Consider the following 12,123-nt stretch of genomic DNA (forward strand, 5'->3'; position numbering starts at 1 on the left):
CAACACTCCCACTCGAGCCATTGGTGCGAGATGTTTCCGCTGACAGAGTGTGGCCTCATTAAAACCTCAAAAACATGTTCATGGGTGAAAAATAGGAAAGAGCTTCTGTTACCACGCCTGCGTTGGTTTGCTTGGTCACTGGAGCCTTAGCACCCCAGTTGTTCCGAGATATGTGATAGACAGTTTGTGAAGCTAACAGCTATTTGACTCTCTGGTTACTAGAGCCTCAGCACCCAGATTGTCCAGAGTGCTTGAAGTTTGATATACGGTTGAAGCATCGGAATCTTCGATCACCAGAGCCTTTGTGCTCCAGAGGTACACTCCCTTATTCCAAACCGTTCACGACTCTGATCGCATACTTATAGAAACATATCAATCCTTGATGACATAAACGGATGTCGCAAATCTTCCAGTTTGGCCCATGTCGTGCCCACCTATCAACCAACGACTTGCTTCCCCACGGGGCCAGCTAAGAAGGTATAAAGTCATACGCCCTCTACTTCGTCTATTCCACGTCAGTGTCACCAAATGATAGATCGCTCAGAGTGGCTGGTATAGCTGTTGCTCACACCAATGGCTGTATTGATTGGATATTTTGAGTGTTGTTGCAACCAACTCCATACTCTTGGGTCTATAGTCCTATAACCTGCCACTTCAGGACTATTGAGATCAACCCTAAGCTAATAGTTATTGAAAGAAGCTTCAACCTGATCAACCATAACACATCGCTTGCCTCCAGCACAAAAGATTTTCACAGCGTATCCCAAGAATTGTCATCTGATTCTATCTGCTCGTCCTCGCTTGAGCCCCCCGCATTCGTAAACTCTTGGAATATCGCTATGTCCTCAAACCTGTCAGCCAGGCTTTCCACGCTGGCCTCCGAAGGGTTAGTCATGGCAAGGTTCAAGTCCGCCATAAATGTGGCCCGGATGTCGTATGGTGGGTTGATTAACCGGTTTTCCTCGTACTGCTCCATTATGTGTCGCGCCTCGCTCGCTGGTAAATCGCCTTGCTGCAGTGCCATTGATAGTAAACTTCGGCCGATGGCATCTGCAAAACGGTATGCCTGCCGTAGACGTCCGTAGCATTGAATGCAGAAAAATAGATAGAAACGCCAAGCAGGGTCCTTTGTGTCGCCAAGATTAGCGTTTGCCACATGAATCAGGCCTGTATGCCATAGCATCGTATAAGTTGAAGACATATAATTCTTGCGGTATACCACTATAAGGCGCTTGAGTTGATTTACAGACGCTTTATAAGCCGCATCGGGCGAGCTCCTCTTACAAGGAAATGTCTTGAATCGTAAAGACCTCGAAGAGTCCCTCGCTCGAACCGTGAAGGGGTGCAAGATACTAATAATTGCTACGTGAAACCAGATACTGTCGTACTGTTAGAAGTCTTTTAAGAACTTCGTTCAGAAAGGAACAAAGAATTGCAACATACTGAAAGATCAGAACATGATGTGGACTTTGTTCCGAGCGCACCATCGACGGTGGCAGCGTTTCTGCCCAAGCTATGAGCTCGCGATACTTGTATTCGGCAAATGCAAGTGTGATATGATCGCTCAGGCCCTCGCGTGGATAAGGCTGATCGCGATAGTATCGCAAAGTCACTTGGTGGATTATTCGCCAGAATCGGCAAAGGACTGGAAATGTGTCGCCCATGTAGGTCGACCGCAAAGTTTGGCGGATTGACTCGAGGCTGCCTTCAGAGGTTTCATGCCAGCCATTTCCCGGTATGGGCCATATAGGAGGGTGTTCAGGGTATGAAAGGCCGGGCTGTTGGTAAAATAGAGCCATAAGCCTAACGATGTTAACCCTCTGGATATTCGGCGCTTACTCTCAGCGTATCAACTTACACTAGCCAATTGAAGGTGCCCCAGGCGGCATGGGATGTTGCACTTTGTAGTTCAGAGTTTACTTCTCGTACCTTGGGCATTGCAACAGTGTGTTCGGTTCCAAAAAAGCCCATACGTGTTCCCATGGAGTTTGCTTCTGACACATACGTCAAGGCATAATGATCTTTTCCATCGCCCAGATATGCCAAGCCTAGCAACGGTATTCCGGCGAGAGTTAAAAGAGAATCTGTCGACTTGTCTTCTGCCCAACGCTTTTCCGTTTCGTCACTGAACTGAGGCGTATAATTTTTGACGGTCGGATCAAGCGCACTATACATTTGCTGTTGTATTTGTGTCAGCGAGGCAGATGCTGCTATGAGTAGTTCAGGCGACCTACACAACCCCAGTACATGACGGCACTAAGTAGAAATGGGCTGCAAAACCTCGTTTCACAGTTAATCAAGTCATTCACAAATAGATCCGGATCAAAGGTACCCAGCAGGGGGTGATCTGTTTCCAAGTATAACAATATAATCTTGGCAGCCAAATCGGAAGGAATAGGCACGGTAGTCCAGAAACTTATGTTCAATTTCTCCAATCGCTCGTCACAAGGGCGTAAGATCGGTGTTGGATATTGCCGAGGATGATGGGTTTGAAATGGATTGGATTCGAAGTCAAACGGCGAGCCAGCGTTCTCGCTGTCGGTGGCTGATATGCGGCCAGTGCTGAGAACTGCCCTAAAGGGCGTCAGCTGAAACTGAAAAGAAGGAAGTTGAAATTTGACAACGAAAGGCTGAATGTTGGGGTTTGCCTCGGCGTGATTTAACTGACTTCAAGATACTAGTCTCGAGGGGTTGGAGCGACGGGAAGGATAATGAATGCCTTGCCATAAGCTCAGACTCTAAACCTAAATGTCGAGTAGGCCCACGAGTCCGCTCTTGGCTAGAAATATGTCGTGTTGGACTTATTCTCGGTTGGATTATTGAGAAGACTGTGTCAAGATCGCTGTGACATCGTAGAATTCGTAGGACGTGGATGGCCTGGCTCTCGGGTCCTGACTTCATAACGTCGAAGAGGTCAAGAATTTGCTCCGTTTCTTTGCTCGTCTGGCCTTGGATGTGGCTTTCGACGTAGACACATAGCTCTTGTACGCCTCGTTGTCGACAAGCCTCGCAATGAGGCTTTTTTCCGTCGCACTAGTTACCAATGTTGAGATAAAGATAATGATGAAGTTGGTGTTTATGCAGCTTACTCGAATCTTTCTTTTGCGGCATGTGTTGCATGCTATCTGTGTTCCGGTCCGTTGTCGCTTGAACGGCTCGCTACTTGAGGATCCGGAAGTAGAAGAAGATCCAGAAGGGTGCGAGTTGGATGCTACGCCGTCTGTATCCGGGGTAGGGAGTAGCTGACGGTATCTCTTAGACATTGCTGAGGGTTAGATACTAGCTGGGGATGGCTATAGCCGAGGAACAAGATATCTTTCGATCGCGTCGAATAGGTAAAACTAGGAGGTAATTATGATGGATAGATACATTGCGCCCCAGGCTGCAAGGTACTGTCCTCGAGTGGGATTCACGTGGCCCTGATAATCGTGATTTCTGAGAAATGTACACGCCCAATGATTGGCTCGATAGTTTCGGATCCTCCGTTGGGGTCTCATTGGCTGAATGACCAGCGACAACTGGCGATTTGCTGTCCTATGAGGGTCCATCGATGGCCTGTCAAGCGGGGTGCTTATTTATAAGGGATATTGACGATCACTTTGTTCCCCCGCAAATTTGGACACCTCCCCATCATGATGGCAAACTAGTAATTTGCCCCATTTTGATAGTCCTATAGGAATCCTGAATCGCGGGGTGTTTGTTTGCTCATGACGCAGATAAATGGGGGCCGCGGCCAATAAGGAGCACACAATACTGCTCGATCGCTATACACCACAATTTCGATTTTAGGCTCACCGAAAAGGACAGTAGAGAACCCATCCAGCTTGACCCAAAGGAAGTCACCCAGGCGAACACATCGCCACCGTAGGTTCCATGCTTCATATGTTGCGACGAGTCCCCACAAATCAGAGTCGGATTTCTAATACCCTTCTTCACGTGCCATGAAAAGTTTTAGGATACCATCTGTATTGATCATTGGCTTCCAATTGCAAATATTTGGTCTAAGCATCCCAAACTAACGAGGAACAGTTCTCACCACACATAAATAACCATCTTACGCCAATCGGACGATTGACCGTATCCTCGTACTTGGTACTAACAACAATCGTTTCAAAGACCCTGGAACAGAATCATGCTGGATGTATCTTTTGATTTTACAAGAAGTCGTACCTTGTATGTGTCACTTCCTCGTCGTGCCCTTGAGGCTCTCTCAATTGTGAGTACTACTGCCGAAAATGGCTGGCTGTGGCTGACGTTCGGATACAAATGACGTACTCACAAGCGAGTCGGACAAAAGATTTTTAAACTTCGACACAAACCGTAGGATAAAAACACAACAAAGCATCTCATCTATTAAAATCAATTATTGTACTCTTCCCCACTTACCCTTACAACTATCTGACATGTCTTTGTGTTATGGCCGGCCTTGCCGCACGTTCCACAGCGCCTTTCCTTCAGTCGCGCCGACCCTCCTCGACCACTACTTGCCGACGATTCAGCCTGTACCTGCGTATTGGTATCCATCTGATCGATTGCTTCCCTTCCTTCCTCTACAGTCATCTTCCCTCTATTCTGTAGGCGCATTCTTTTTGCTCTTCGCCGCTGGCTAAGGGTCTCATTTGACTGTCGATGGATCTGCATCGCAGACTTCAATAATGCCATCTCATGCATTATTGCCTTGGTTCCCTTAGAAAATGACTTAAGGGCCTCAAGAATCAATGCCGGGGAGCTGTTCTGATGCCTTCTGATTCGTCTTGCTATGTATTCATACTGAGAGCTAGCCTCGAGGACTGTCTTTGGGGTCTTTGAGGCCCAAGGACCGGGTAGGCTGGCTTCCTCCTCAACAGGCGTTGAGGTCCGTAGCTTCACATCAAGCTTTGATATGATACTTTCCGGGTCCAAAGGGATAGGTCCGGCCCCTCTAAAACCTCTCTTGATATTATTTTCTGTCATCGTGGCTTGGTAGACGGCGTAAAATGCTGGGGAAAATTCGGACTTAGAAACGTGGGTGATGGAGCATCTAATCAGATGCTCAATTTCTGACCATAGGCCTTTTTGAGCTGCCCAAAGCACCCAATATCGAGAGGCTGGAGGAGATGAGACGAAGGAGGCGGCATACAAAGTGTCATGATGTTGTTTTCCTCACAATAGGTCTCGAAGTCGGCCGAGTGTCGGCTTTCGTGCCCATTGAGGATCAGAAGGTGATGGCGACCATTTGATCGGGTCTTTGTATGCCGGTCAAAGTGCTTTAACCACTCAAGGTTTGTCTTGTTGTCAGTTCAGCCAGTTTGGGTCGTAGCGGTAGCCCAATCGCCTGGGAGGTTGCTTTCTTGGTACCAGCTGGTGAGACGATATTGGCCCGCAACCACGAAGTCTCGGGGGAAGTCCTCGGGAGTCTAGGTCGAGAATATAGTCACTAATAGTCTGTTCCTCTAGATTAGATAGCTTTCGTGAATTAGGGATAATATCGCCTCGAAAAGGTTTCCCATGGTACCGATCATAGAGGGTACTAGGAGGGACTTTATAAAGCCATGCAGCGGGTCTGATACGTAGTTTGGGATTATTTTGAAGAGCTTGAAGGGCAAGGATAATTCCGCCTCTTTATTTGATTGTGACATATTTCGTGGTTAAGAAATAATTGATTAAATGTAAAAAGAGGAAGCTGAGGGATTTTGTCCGACTCGCTTGTGGGGTACGTTACCCTGAAAACGAGAACATATAGGAACCAACAAAACACCTCATCCATGCTCAGCGACTCCTGAAGAACTTCCACCGACAACGAAGGGTGGATCGATAAACTGCCCCAGACCAAGGGAATCCCATTCGGACTATTCTACGATCGCTGACCAGTCATGAAAAGTACCCTCAGAAATAGCTTGTTCAAAAGCAGCGTTCTCGTCCTTCTCCGCCTGTTCCAACTCATCGATCGAGTTAAGCCCTCTGCGCAACATGTCCAAACCTTTGGACTCGACCTGTCGTCGCTGACGACGCAATCGAGTAATCTGCGCGAGTTTCGCGTTCATTTCGTTATGGATACGAGTAGATTCTGCTTGCAACAACATGAACTCCCCTTCAACCTTCTCTTCCGCCTCTTCCAGACGACGCTGTTCTTTTGCAACCTTTCGAGCTGACGTCATCTCAACAAATGTACGCAAACCACCGGGAGTAGAGAAACTTACCAGCCGCAACCGAAAAACCTTCACTATCGCACGAATAATCCGCCTTGATACAACTGTCGCATCGACCAGAAGACATGGGAGACACGAGACAGGACAAACCCCGTTTCTCGCAGTTGAAACATGGCATGATGGCGCCACCAAAAGGTTCAATAACGATTTGAAGCGCTTAACTATTCTGGGTGGAAACACGCTTCTTAGTTACGGTTAGGCATGGTGAATACTTAAAGAACTAAGTTTAACTTACCAACGTAAGAGGTATTCTTGTAGGCCTTGAGGGCAAGGCGACTGAGACTAGGGGATTCTGCAGGTAAAGTGAGATTCCTCATGGCTTGTTATCACAATGATAGGCATTTGACCTCAGTTCACGCCAACACTCAGGCTAGGCGCTGGCTCTGTAACGTGATTGACGCGCATCCCGGAGAGGATTTTCACATAAGTGGGCATGGAGCCGACGGAGGGAGAATAGCCAATAGCAGCCCTCGGAATGGTAGTCCGTAGGAGTGGCCAATGGACGTCCTCATCGGAGGCCAGTGGCAATGGTCATCTCGCCCCTTCGCGTCGTTCCACAGCGATAACGTACCAGCCAGGGACGAATCACTATCTCTTTGAATGAATGAATGAATTTTTTTTGGCCCCGGAGGATACGCCTCACTGGGCCCACAACACAAAATCTCATTGCACTGTTTTCCAGATCTTACCCCTTAGACGCTTAACCTCACTAATCTCTACATTCTGCCGGTTTCCCTAGCCTCGCTTGTCCCTACGACAGGCCTGCTTGAAGGCCAACTTCTCCAAGTGCTCAGCGTCCCACCTTCAGCGGCTGAACCCTGGTCTGTCTGCTAGAGGCTGTACTATATTAACGTACATGATAAGCGGGTGCAACAGACAAGCGAGTGCAACACAACATCCCAACATCTCAGATAGAAATAGGGATAAAAACACAACAGACTATTAATTAAGTAAAATTAATCGCTATATTCTTCCAGAGACATAGCGACAACTATCTGACAGGTCCTTGCATTATGTCCTGTCTTGCCGCACGCTCCACAGCGCCTTTCCTTCATTCGCGTAGGCCCTCCTTGACCACCACTTCTCGATGGTCCAGCCACCGCCTGCGCATCAACATCCGTTTGATCAATTACTTGCCTTCCTTCCTCTACTGTCGTCACCCCTCCTTTCTGTAGCCGGGTTCTTTTTGCCCTCCGCCACCGTCTTAGTATCTCATTTGCCTGTTCAAGATCTTGGACCCTGGCCTCTAATAAGGCAACCTTATGCATAACTATCTTTGTTCCCTTGGAAGAAGACCTCAATGCTTCTAGAATCGACTCTGGAGAGCTACTTTTATGCCTTTTAATTCTTCCTTCAAGATATTCAAGCTGAGGGTCAGCTTCAAGGATAGTCTTTGGGGTCTTTGAGACCCAAGGGGTCGAGGGGCTAACTACCTCCTCTACAGGCGTCGGAGTCCGCAGCTGCACATCGAGCTTCGAGATTACACTTTCTGGATCGAGAGGAGCAAGTCCGGCCCCTCTAAAGGCTGCTTTGATATTTTTCTCTGTCATTGTGGCCTAGTGGGCGGTGTAAAAAGCCGGGAAGAACTCGGTTTTGGAAATGTGGGTTACAGAGCATCTAATCAAATGCTCAATTTCTCGCCCGTAAGCCTTCTTAAGCAGGCCAAAGCACCCGACATCAAGAGGCTGCACCAGATGAGACGAATGAGGCGGTATAAAAAGCGTGATGGTTTTATTTGCCTTGCAATATCTCTCAAAGTCAACTGAATGGTGACTTTCGTGTCCATCGAGGATCAGGAGACGATAGCGATTCTTTGATTGCTTGGTAGTACACCGGTCGAAGTGCTTTAGCCATTCGAGGCCTATCCCGTTATCTGTCCAGCCATTAGGGCTCGTCGCGATAGCCCAATCGCCCAGGAGGTTGCATTCTCGGTACCAGTGGGCGAGGTGATATTGGCCCGCACCTATGATGAACGGCGGGATCGCCTGGCCCTCGGCATTGATCGCCTGAATGACTGTAATCCATTCCCGATTTCCAGGCTGCACTGATTTTGGTCTTCCACTCCTTTCAGCACCTGTAACGACCATTCCGCTCGCAATAACGCCCATCATAAAGCCAGTCTCATCAAAGTTATAGATTTCATTAGGTCGGATGCCATACTCGGTAATTACATTCGCTACGAGCCTAAACCAGTTGCGAATAATGGTCGGATCTTCACATTTGGCTCTCTGGTAGCCATTTTTACGGAAAAAATGCGTCTTTAGGTCTTTGTGTCGCTTGACGAAGGTAGAGGCCCAGCGCTTGCCGACAGGTGGCGTCTCGCGGTCGGCGAGCAATCGGTTAGCCATCTCCTCAACACAACGCAGTCGCGGGGGGAACCCTCGCGAATCTAGATCGAGAATGAACTGAACTATGGTCTGTTCCTCTAGATCAGATAGTCTGCGTGATTTTGGGATAGAATCACGCGTAGAAAGGATACCCTTCTGTCGGCGATGTAAAGTCCAATAACGGACCTGGTAAATGCCTGCGGCGCGTCGGAGACTTAACTTTGGGTCATTTTGAAGGGCACGAAGTGCAAGAAAAATCCTAGCCTCAATATTTGGATCTGACATATTTGGTGGTTGAAAGTTAATTGATTGAGTTGAGAAGATGTAAATTGCGGGATTTTTTGTTGCACCCGCTTATCATGTACGTTATACAAAGTGGAACCATGTAGTTTGGTTGCAGCTGAGTACAGATATAACTATCGTGATGTAAGGCAACGTGAATAGTACGTGTGTGGCTGGCATATTGACGTCATTGCCCCTCACATTGAGCATCTGCGCCCTTCGTATGGTACCGCCTGCACCGTTCTAAGCTGTCCCATGAGAGGGTACACTGTGGGGAGACCGCAGGTACACATTCGTGAAACAGAGGGCATAGAAGCCAGAAGGAGCCTAGAATCACTCACACGTTAGTAAAAAATCGCTGTCTACATGGGCTGGCAAGCAAATGTAAATAGTGGTTAGAGAGAGGAAAAGCGGGAAGTTTGGGCACAGCAGGTCAGCGTCTTCGACGTTAGTGAACTGGGATCAGTCTGGATCCGTGGGGCTTCGGCTGTTCGCCGGACCCCGCTAGCCGGGCATGGTCGTTCAGACGACTACAACCGCGTAGGATACAATCAATCAACGAGAACTGGACGTCGCGCTTCGCGCTTCGCGCTTCGCCGGATTCTCGACTCCATAACACAGAATACAGAATCCGGGGCTTATTCAATTTCGATCCGAAGGACGGATATGGGTAAGAGCTAGTTCGAAGGCGAAAGTTAAATCTAATCTAGAGGCTATACGGAATGGGAATTATCACTCGGAGAGGTGTTTTCGTGACCGTTGATGTCGCTGAGGACGGGTGCTGACGGACGAGGAAACAACGGGTGGGGTCGTTTCCTCGTAAGTTGAGGCCACTGTGACGACACTCTCTGAAGAAACAGAATCCCCTTGGCTCTCGAGTTGAGTTGCATCACTACGATCGGTAGGTACCCGACATAACAGGGCTCCAGAACTGACTTGCTGCTGACGGTCGGGGCCAGGGAGAACGAAGTTCCACAGGCATGATCGTGGTGTGGACGGCTAAACCCAAACAGGCCCTAGTATACTAAGATCAACCCCCGAGAGGGTATTATGAATAGCGTCTTTTCACGGTCTCGTATTCGCTACGTACTGCTTAGTGGAAGAATCCTGAGAAACCGACTACTACGGAGACAAGACTGAATTGACGGTCATCACATGGACAACGCGCTTCGTCCTCCGTCTTGAGTGAGAAGACCTCGGACCTGCACCCTTATCGCCCCACTACCGAGATATTCGGGATCGAAGTCAATGTTCGAGCCAGTGCTTGACGCTTGAGGCGAGGAGAGAGACATTTGAGTCATAATTAAAATGGCAATGGGTGCGAACAGGCAGGCTTTACCCGTTCGTAGCCTCACAATTTTGGAGAACAGGGTAGACAATGGCGTTGATGGACGTACCTTAGAGGACATGGCTTCTATTGCACCTTTGCTTCTCTTTTCAAGTCTTTTCTCACCAGAAGTTTCTTCCGACTCACAAACAGACTCCGCGCCTGCGATGTAACGCGTGAGAAAACGTAGTCACTGGGGAGACGAGAAGCGATGTACAACAGTAACGGAGCACAAATCTAGAAAGCGAGTGGAAAATTGTAGGCTCTTGAGTTGATATGATGACCCGGTGCCAATGTGGCGCTGAAGCCGAATAACTGACAGGAGCGATTCGGTGAATGCAGAATCTTCAGTCATGTATTTGTGCGCCTTGTCCGAGCCACTACTTTTCCTAGGCTTGTTCCCCGCTCCAAGAACAGGCTGAGACAGATATTGAAGAGCGCGCAAGCCATTTCGGGGATGACACAAGGACATGAGAAGTCGACGATTGTAAGTTGACCACCGTATGATGATATAAGCATGCATGGATTATTGCTCGATATGTCTTGCATACGACGGGATTCCATGTAGTTGCTTTCTGGTTTTCGGATGGAGCAGGCTACTTTTCATTCTTTTTGTTGGGATTCGTCATGTGTTGCTTGGGAGTGTCACATCTGGTCATGAAGCTCTCCATCGTCTCGAGCCGTTGTCGGAGCGGGACAGATTGACTCTCTGTCAAGCTTTCGGCCTGCATAACCGTCTTGAAAGCTTGGTATTCGAATGCTGTTTCAGAATGCTGCTGCTGGAGCCGTAGATCCCGCAATAATCGGTGAACTACATACATATATAGCGGCATCTGGCCCTTTGAGCAAGGGCTGACTGACATTCGATCCATTATTCTTTTCGTGTTAACATCGGCTTGGCTGAAGTGGAGTTCTTCAACTATGACATTGGACAACTTGTTAAAAATCCTCTGCTATTGACCAGTTATCAAATACTGTTTGAAGAGTGTACTGGCATATTACCTTTAGGTTCGCGCTGCTAGTTGTGGCGCACAAAACCCGAACCTACACTAGGATTGGATGACAAGGAAGCAGCCTCGCAAGGTGATGCACTTGTGTCAGAGAGTGAGGGCCACAGAGACGGACAACTCGATTCTGATAATCCGCCAAAGACCAGCCACCATATCAGAGATCTGGGGAAGAACAAAAGCCACTCGACAAGACGACGCTACTCTGTGATGTCACAAGGGTTTGAAGCCAAGCAAGTGAAGAGACGAGGACCTAGAAAATATTGAAGCTATCTATGGAAATACAGCGCTCACAGATGACTCAACTAATGAATTGAAATACTGACGGCTTCATGATAGATACATAGTTACGTTCGCAAGTCAGAGACTCAATCCGTGCAGCCAATCACGCTGCGAAGCCCCTTAATGCGATAAACTGGTCGGCTCTCCCTGGAAGTGTTGGAAAATCCGGGAATCCCCCTTCCCTTCAGGATTCAGACTAACAGCCTGAAAGTCCTAGAATTAGAGTTCAAAGTCCTAGATGAATTCATTTAAAGATATCAACCCGAGATGAACTGCCATAAAAACAAATTAAAAAATTTCAAGTTTCATAAAATATATATATTTTCACCCAGCACTACTGCGTAATATAAACAACAGGAAGTGATGATAGCGTCACTTTCTAGCTCACGCAGCCGCTCGTCAACAATGAAAGCGATGAGGAAGAAGGAGAAGAAACACTAGATTTTATCAATGTAGCACATCAAGAATAGGAGGAGATGCCCTTATCGCCTCTTTGCCTTCCTGACTACGAGTCATCCTCGCCAGAGCCCCCTTCACGCCTTTCCCCTATCAACACCACGCTCTAATTACACAATCACTTCGAGATCTCATCACAAAGGGAAGAATAGCAGCAGAATCCAGCTTAGGCAGCTCAAGAGACTGTAGATAGCTTCATTTTATATGGAGTACTGTCAGATAAGGTATCACGGCATGGGCACACACGCAATCAC

General features: G+C 48.0%; 2 protein-coding genes across 2 annotated transcripts; both read right to left on the reverse strand.

Annotated features, from left to right (window-relative positions):
* Positions 1-323: 323 nt before the first annotated feature.
* On the reverse strand, positions 324-3,484 carry B0J16DRAFT_406626 (uncharacterized protein). The gene is made up of 6 exons (XM_046132985.1): positions 3,090-3,484; positions 2,669-3,033; positions 2,235-2,574; positions 1,859-2,178; positions 1,444-1,803; positions 324-1,379 (listed from the first exon to the last, which is right to left on the reverse strand). The coding sequence occupies exons 1-6, from the start codon at positions 3,261-3,263 to the stop codon at positions 752-754; spliced, it is 2,187 nt and encodes a 728-aa protein (XP_045977323.1). The 5' UTR covers positions 3,264-3,484; the 3' UTR covers positions 324-751.
* A 5,435-nt stretch (positions 3,485-8,919) lies between these two features.
* On the reverse strand, positions 8,920-10,314 carry B0J16DRAFT_351388 (uncharacterized protein; the record flags this gene model as incomplete). Its single annotated transcript, XM_046129181.1, has 2 exons — positions 8,920-9,698; positions 9,757-10,314. A coding segment is annotated over one exon (354 nt), but the record flags the coding sequence as incomplete, so codon positions are not given.
* Positions 10,315-12,123: the final 1,809 nt, after the last annotated feature.

The sequence above is a fragment of the Fusarium flagelliforme genome (assembly GCF_020744385.1).
Source record: "Fusarium flagelliforme strain FIESC 12 MPI-CAGE-AA-0113 chromosome Unknown B0J16scaffold_9, whole genome shotgun sequence".
Lineage (NCBI taxonomy): Eukaryota > Fungi > Ascomycota > Sordariomycetes > Hypocreales > Nectriaceae > Fusarium > Fusarium flagelliforme.

What these genes read in the sequence shown, in the direction of transcription:
- B0J16DRAFT_406626 (XM_046132985.1), bottom strand. Translation starts at nt 3,263, where the DNA reads ATGTCTAAGAGATACCGTCAGCTACTCCCTACCCCGGATACAGACGGC. An exon ending in CTCGAGACTAGTATCTTGAA is followed by an intron (nt 2,575 to 2,668) that starts GTCAGTTAAATC and finishes GACGCCCTTTAG; the next exon opens with GGCAGTTCTCAGCACTGGCC. An exon ending in GGCACCTTCAATTGGCTAGT is followed by an intron (nt 1,804 to 1,858) that starts GTAAGTTGATAC and finishes TAACATCGTTAG; the next exon opens with GCTTATGGCTCTATTTTACC.